We start from the raw sequence: 8,522 nt of genomic DNA, 5'->3' as shown, positions 1-8,522 counted from the left end.
ACCCAAAGAAGTGCCACCCATAAAGCCCTCGACAGATCTGAAACTGAGCAGAAAATCTAAAAATTTTAGGAATTTATTAGATAAGTGCAGTTGTCTCAAGATGCACAAAAGAAGACGTGGGAGAACGTTGTCAAAAGCACCCCGCAGATCAATAAATACCACACCAGTAAAAGCATTTCTAAAGAAGTCCCGCTGAATATCCGCGGAAAGCAAGAAAAAACAATCCGTTGTAGATCTCGACTTACGAAAACCAAATTGTCTTTCAGCAAAAAAGCAATTATTTTCCAGCCACCAATAAAGTCTATGGTGAATTAAACGCTCAAAGATCTTTAGAAGGCTATTAGACATGGAAATAGGCCTCATCGCAGAGGAGTTGGCCTTGGGAATAAATACCATAAAATATTCAGACTAAGCAGACGGATAGGAACCGAGATTAAACATTTTATTAAATAAACCAAAAATAAATTTTTTTGTAGATAAAGGGAGTCTAAGTAAAATGTGATTAGGCACAAGATCCGGACCATGAGCAGAACGTTTTTTAATTCGATTAAAAGCACAGCAAAATTCATCCCAACTTAATGGTCTAATAATATATTTATTATACTCGCAAACAAAACTACAAAAGGAGCTCCAATCTAACGAAGGGCGAGAGGATAGCAAGGAGCGTTTAACATAATCATTCGGAAGACAAAGGTCCAAAGGATCGGTCCATACGCTAGGGACAACAATGTCAAAAGCATCTCGAGCCGCAGAAATTCTATTTTCTACATTCATAGGTGGCTGAGGAAGTCTCCTATTTTTAAAGGATTTTAATATACGCCAAACGAAAGCAGAACTAGCCTTGGGATTAATTGTAGATCAATTGAGAATTCTTTAAACGAGTCAAGTTTTATATTTAGTAGTTTTTTCTTGACATTCGCGGCAATAATACGGTAATTCGAAAGATTAGTCAAAGAAGGATTACATAAGAAAGCCTTATAAGCCTTTTTTCGTTCTAAGGTCAAAGAAGTACACTCTTCAGACACCAGACGGAGAGAGAAGTAAAACGACTCTTTCCCCTGTTATTACGCAGAGTAGCACCGTGGGTTATAAGCTTATTGATAAACCAAATATAAAAATCATCATAACAAATAACAGGATCCTTATTATAGATGGTAAAAGAAGAGGAGTTATAATCAAGTTCAAACAGAAAATCGGACCAAGAAATCTTATCAAAATTAAAGGCCGGTCTACATACAGTAGAACGGTCAGACGATCCAAATAAAGTAATCAATGAGGGAAAGTGATCACTATTATAAGGATAATCCATCACGTATGATACAGTGGATAGTGCAATATAATCAGAAGCAAATGTAAAATCAATAACACTTCTATGGGACCCATCAGACGAGGTCCATGTGGGACTTCCATTGCCCAGATTTACAAATTGAGATTGGGAAACCGCTGATTCCAATCTGCGACCTTCTTCATTATATTTCACTGGGAAGGAGGACCAAAAGGGAACATGGGCATTAAAATCACCACATAGAATAACATTATCAAAATCAGTTAGGCAGTCGAAAAATTTTTCCCAAAAAGATGGATCAGAGTCACAAGAAGATCGACCCGGAAGGTTATAGATAGATATTAAAACAATGATTTTGTTACTACAATGGATTTTAATACCCAAAACATCAACTTTGTTATCGTCACAAATAGATTTCAACAAAGGAAAGTCCTGTATAGAGAAAGAAATGTTATTTCTAACAAGAAAACCAGCACCACCCCCGGAGGATAGAAGTCTCGGGGAGTTCAAAAAAGTATAACCACGAATAAGACAAGAGTGAGTGTTGCCAGCATTCTTAGAGATGCAAGTTTCAGAAAGACAAAAGACATCCGGATGATGATCATTGATCAATTCAATCAAGTCCGCCGATCTAGCCAAAAATGATCTAACATTCCACTGAACTATGGTTAATTTTTGAGAGTCATGCGAAGATGAAGCGATATATGTATTACTTGTAGAAGCCATTTTATTATAGATCTTCGAGAGACAGCGAAGAGCAGATCTTCGATAAGTCCATAATCAAGGACGCAAATTAAGAAATATGAGATTTTCCTAAGGAGACGGTAGAATTAGTTCGATTAGAGTCAGTGGAAGAATAATTTAGCGAAAGGAATTCAAGCAGAGATTTAGACATAGCTCCATCGGAAGCATTGAGTTTAGAGAAGAGTTTTTGATTAAACAATTCAATCGAACATACCATACTGGATCGAAGACGGGGCCGCACCTCATCACCCCCAGAGCCCGCGGCGACATCAGCCGCAGGAAAGCCACAAACAAAACCAGCGGAAGCGCCGACGCCGGACGCGGACGACGACCCCACAGAAGCGACACAGCCATCAGCCCGGGAAGACCGCCGGCCACGGGTGTATATCAGTTCGACACGGGGCAATTGGACACAGTCCAATCACAAGTCGCTGTTCCAAGGGACCCTACAAATGTCTCTAATCACACGGTGCTGTGATTGGCTGTGTCCAAATGCACCGTGTCCAAGTGCACCGTTCCCGCCGGCCACCGCCACGCCGGGCCACAGCAGCCGAAGCACCTCCGGTAGCAGAAAGCCGCCTTCTCTCAGCTCTCTTTCTTCTCACAACGTGTAGGGAAGAAAGGAACCCGGAACCTCGAGACTGTAACACAGGAGAAACAGATGTTGGAACATTCCCATCTATATTATTACCAGGGCTTACCAGAGGTAAAGCCGTTTTACTTTTTTTTGAAGACTTAAGAGCCTCCGCATAAGACACAACGGATGGTTTATTAATAATCTTTGGCCAGAAATCTTCCAAGGTAATCGAGGAAGATCCATCTGAATAGTTATCCTCAGTGAGACCACTGACCTTGATGAAATTTTCAGCATCTAGAGGGCCCAGGCAATGAACCGCCATGATTCTTTTAACATGTTTATTATGTATGTAGACCGGACAATTGACACTGGAAACATGATGGTCAGAATTAGCCAATTTGTTACGCTCGCAATTGATGCATATTACAACATCCGACAAACAATTCTGGTCAGAGTGTCCCTCACCTGCACACCTGCCACATATCAGAGGCATTCCTATCTTTTTACATGAAGACCTCAAATGACCAAATCTATGACAATGAGTGCATCTAATAACTCTACCAGCAAACGGTTTCAAGAAGATTTTTTTCCCCAAGAGGAATACAAAAGAGGGAAGACAAAAATTTTCGAAAATGCCTATAAATGTGTTGGTAGTAATCATTTTATATCCATCTGGTGCGTCAGGATCGGGAGTCCTCTTGTGGAGCCTCTCCACCGAAACAGGCGATCGCCACTCGCCCCTCCATTTATATGTGGGACGTAAGTGTTGCTTTATAAATTCGGTATCCAATTCAGAGTCGTCAATCCCTGCAAGGATAACTTTTTTTTTACTCTGAAATCAGGAATAAACGTGAGCCAAGTTTCATCTTTAAATACAGAACGTTCAAATCTCAACATTTCTTGAACGAAGGAATTTGCGAGATCACAAGTAAGAAATGATATGATAAATTTAATGGGACTAATCCTCTTAAAGTCAAAGGCTACAGACATAAAAGATTCGATGGATTTGATATCGAATAAAGCTTTAGCCAATTTTAGAACACTAATAGGACGTGTGTCCATAGTATTATCAACCTGTCTTTCCATAAACACAATGAAAGGACCGTTACTATTTTTCGAGTAGCGATTCTTCACAGCAGACGGAGGAGAAACCCGCGATCCAAGATCAACAGGAGATGCAACTACCGAAGGCGGAGTCCGCATGGGAGATGCACCGACAGAATGAGTAGGAATGGGAATGGAGGAATGGAATACGGAAGAGGAAGAGGCTGATAGACTTTTACGGGAGCGGTGCACTTGGACACGGTGCATTTGGACACAGCCAATCACAGCACCGTGTGATTAGAGACATTTGTAGGGTCCCTTGGAACAGCGACTTGTGATTGGACTGTGTCCAATTGCCCCGTGTCCAACTGATATACACCCGACTTTTACTACTGCCACTCAACCCTGATTTTTCGAAGCCAGTCAGACTTTCTTTCTCCTTCGACTTAGACAGAAGGTCTGATTTAATACGAGGGCCTGGAGAGACCCTTTTGGTAGCGCCATAAATGCTCAGATGAGCTCAATCTTTTCCTGAGCCTTTCAGTGATCATCATAAGAGATGAATTACACTTGATATTAGATACTGGAGACTTCAACATACCAGACGTAGCAGAGGTAGTCAGTAACATACTTTTCTTTTTCTCAGACGATTTTTCTAACGAGATCAAAGGCTGAGCATCTTGTCCTCAGAAGGTTGGAACTCGAAGATGTTGAGTATATTATCATCCACGTCCTTGTTTATTTCTTTATCTCCATACTGGATTAAGCAATCACGTGTTTCTATCGTGAGGATTATAGGTTAAGCGGTACCAGATCCACAAAGAATCACGTGATATACACGTGTTCAACGTATAGCAAGTGAGTGACAAAAATCACACTAAAGCAATTAAGCAGCCAAGCACTAATATAATTAGGTAAATCAAGTAAATTAAACCAGAGTCCAGAAAACAAAGCCAGGTCCAAGTCAGTAAAACTAACACATTTGCAAAAGCGCAAAAAATACGAAATTACAAGCTGCTAAGTGAGAGGCTAAGAGACACGAGGCACACCATGTGGCGACCGAAAGCCAACTCCAAAAGCGTACGTATCATTTCCGTATCCCTGAGTGAAATCTGAGAGACCATTCGCGGGTGTATATCAGTTGGACACGGGGCAATTGGACACAGTCCAATCACAAGTCGCTGTTCCAAGGGACCCTACAAATGTCTCTAATCACACGGTGCTGTGATTGGCTGTGTCCAAATGCACCGTGTCCAAGTGCACCGCTCCCGATTCGTGTACTGATCTTCCTCCCGGTTTCTCCTATATAAACTTTACCACAAGAGCAAGGGATCTTATATACACCTGATGTTTCTAGGCATGATTTCTGATCCTTCGGATTTGGGAGTAAATGGGAGAGCTTCCTATGAGGTTTGAAGATTACTTTGATTTTGTGTTTACCCAAAATCCTGCTGATAGGTTCTGTTATGCCCTGGAGATATGGAAGGACAGCCGTTTTTCTCTTTTCTCTCTCTTCATCTAGTGTGTCAGTGTTTTTAGGACTGACAATTCTGTTCTTCTGGTTTTTTATTATTTGCGAGATGTTTTTGCTGTTGTATCCATTTTTAGTTAAGGCTGTACTGAGGTGTTCTAGTTCTCCATTCAGAGAAGATGGTTCCGAAATTGTGAGCGCTCTGTAAACCAATGAACTTATGACAGAATTCTTTTGCGAAGGATGATGATGAGAGGTTGCACGTAGATATCGGTCCGTGTGTGTTGGTTTTCGGTAGACCTGGTGACCTGGTGACAAAAGAATTCTGTCATAAGTTCATTGGTTTACAGAGCGCTCACAATTTCGGAACCATCTTCTCTGAATGGAGAACTAGAACACCTCAGTACAGCCTTAACTAAAAATGGATACAACAGCAAAAACATCTCGCAAATAATAAAAAACCAGAAGAACAGAATTGTCAGTCCTAAAAACACTGACACACTAGATGAAGAGAGAGAAAAGAGAAAAACGGCTGTCCTTCCATATCTCCAGGGCATAACAGAACCTATCAGCAGGATTTTGGGTAAACACAAAATCAAAGTAATCTTCAAACCTCATAGGAAGCTCTCCCATTTACTCCCAAATCCGAAGGATCAGAAATCATGCCTAGAAACATCAGGTGTATATAAGATCCCTTGCTCTTGTGGTAAAGTTTATATAGGAGAAACCGGGAGGAAGATCAGTACGCGAATCAAGGAACACCAGCGATGTACCAAGTATGGTCACTTTACTCAATCAGCCCTAGCTGAACACTGGATGGAGACTGGACACTCCGTACAATATGAAAAAGCCACCAGATTGGCTCCCTCACAGAGTTATTTTGCCAGAAAACATCGTGAAGGTCTAGAAATTTTGAAACATCCCAACAACCTCAACCGAGACAAAGGTATGCAAGTAAACTCTATTTGGCATACTGCCCTCCCGGTTTTTTAATTGACCAGCTGATCAATTAAAATACGCTGATTGGCTGGATTCAAGCCTCGTCCCCCTACTCCCTAAACACGGATGTATATCAGTTGGACACGGGGCAATTGGACACAGTTCAATCACAAGTCGCTGTTCCAAGGGACCCTACAAATGTCTCTAATCATACGGTGCTGTGATTGGCTGTGTCCAAATGCACCATGTCCAAGTGCACCGCTCCCCCTAAACACCATCTAAACAAAGGGATGGAGGGGGGCATATAAGGACTACCTTTACCCAAGGGAGCTCAGTATCAGAGTTCTCAGCCCTGATGATGCAAACTGCAACGTTTGCGAAACGTCGGCATATCGCTGATTCAAGACACGGCTCCATTCCGGAAGCTATATCTAGACATTGTATCAATGGCCGTGAAAGCCTCAAATCTACTTATTTTCAGTATTAAAAATACTGGATAATAAGTAATTATCAATGATTCTTAGTATGATATTTCTGTAAGGGATATGGCGATGATTTAAAAGAAATGTTAGCTCTGATGCATCTGCTATAAAATACTTTGGCAGTATTGGCTTTTTTCCCATTAAATCTATAACTTTACAGAATGTTATTGTTAAGACATCACAAATAAACTGTTTAAGCCACTAAAATTTTTAATTTGTGGATTTAGAGAAGTATATGAAAATTATAGATGGAGTTAAATTACATAAAGAGAGCATATAGACATTATAGTATGCGGACGATATAGTGTTGTTAGTAAAACAAAGGTTTGCGCTAATAGATATGATGAATTATTTAAAAATATTCCTAAGAGACAGGAAGTTGATATTGAATATGGAGAAAATAAAAAGATTAGTTCTCAATAGAAGAAGGAATGAAAACAAGAACAAATGGAGATGGGAAAATAATGAGGTGAAAGAGGTAGAAAATTTTAAATATTTAAGGTTTGCTTTTTATACAAAAGGGAACAGTACAGATCATATAAAAAAAATCACAAAAGAAGAATAATAGCCGCAAATAAAATATAAGCTTAGGTAAGGGAAAGAATTTGTAAGAATGATTTTAATAGAACAGGAAGATTGTTTAAGTATTTAGTAAATGCTATGATGGCGTATGGAGTTGAAATGTGGGGATGGGAGGAAAAGAAGAATATGGCCAGACTTTTATTACAGGGTCTCCATTTCAGCTGAAATCGGGATCAGCTAAAACCGGCCCATGATTCCTCTCCTTCTCTCTGCTTATAGTTAACGGGTGTATATCAGTTGGACACAGGGCAATTGGACACAGTCCAATCACAAGTCGCTGTTCCAAGGGACTCTACAAATGTCTCTAATCACACGGTGCTGTGATTGGCTGTGTCTAAATGCACCGTGTCCAAGTGCACCGCTCCCATAGTTAACACCTGTGACCGTCCGACCTACCGTAAAGTCTATGCTACGCGTCTTATGGCTCCTGCACATAGAACGCGGTAATGCTTGTCGCGCAGTGGAAGTCCACGTGACAGCCAATCAATATGTCGTTTTTCCATAAGTTCCCATAAGTTTCCATAGTTTTTTCTAGAAGGTTATTACTGAACGCAACATACTGATTGGCTGTCGCGCGATCTTTCGCCATGCGGCAAGCATTACCGCGTCCTGTGTACAGGAGCCATTACACGAAATCCATCGAGATCACCCTTGATCGCACGAATCCTCGGGTAGAATCACGCGATTTGTTTGACCCGAAAAATTGGGATCCAATCTCGTGTTAAGGTTGGAGCGCTATTCCTCGCGACAGTGTGGCCGCAACCCGCCGGGACGTAACAATATAATATTTCTAAGAAATAATTCGAAATAAATATCTATGAATCTTTATCATAAATATTGTGTGTTGTCTGGGAATATACTGTGAACACTATTAGCTTCTGCACGCGGTAATGCTTGCCGCGCGGCGGAAGTTTGCGCGACAGCCAATCAATATGTTGTTATTCCATAAGAGCTAGAAGGTTATTACGGAAAGCAGCATATTGATTGGCTGTCGCGCGAACTTTTGCCGCGCGGCAAACATTACCGCGTCCTGTGTGCAGGAGCCATATAAGGATACATTATATAAGCATTAATCGTAAGAACATCGTTGGAGTCACTGGAATCACCGCGTGCCGTTCAATCGTCAGTTTAAGCAACAGAAGACAGGTGAACGTTTTCTAGATAGAGAAGAGTATCGTGAGCGTAGAACGTTAGGTAGCTCAGTGGTTTAGAGCAATCGCCTGGCAAACGAAAGATCTGGGTTCCAGTCCCGGCTTAACAAAGCGTGCTCTCGATATTTTTCTTTCTCTGGGTAGCGATTATGAATCTTTTCCCCTAGTGTGAACTCGTGAAAAGTGAAAATTTTGTACTGAACTCGTGAAAGATGAAAACTTTCACTAATCTCGTGAAAAATGAAAG

At 41.0% G+C, this 8,522-nt stretch overlaps 1 protein-coding gene across 1 annotated transcript in view; it reads right to left on the bottom strand.

Moving 5' to 3' along the window:
- Positions 1–3,221, bottom strand: part of LOC116846841 — a 5,395-nt gene extending 2,174 nt beyond the window's left edge. The window contains exons 1-2 of the mRNA XM_032821176.1: positions 3,072–3,221; positions 2,635–2,974 (exon numbers count right to left, since the gene is read on the bottom strand). Coding sequence (XP_032677067.1) covers positions 2,635–2,974; positions 3,072–3,088 — 357 coding nt within the window. The 5' untranslated portion in view covers positions 3,089–3,221. The remainder of the gene's footprint in view (positions 1–2,634; positions 2,975–3,071) is intronic.
- Positions 3,222–8,522: the final 5,301 nt, after the last annotated feature.

This window comes from Odontomachus brunneus, unplaced genomic scaffold (assembly GCF_010583005.1).
Source record: "Odontomachus brunneus isolate Ranch 3 - 2012 unplaced genomic scaffold, Obru_v1 Obru_scaffold_070, whole genome shotgun sequence".
Taxonomy (NCBI): Eukaryota; Metazoa; Arthropoda; class Insecta; order Hymenoptera; family Formicidae; genus Odontomachus; species Odontomachus brunneus.
This window is presented reverse-complemented; position numbering and strand designations above follow the sequence as displayed.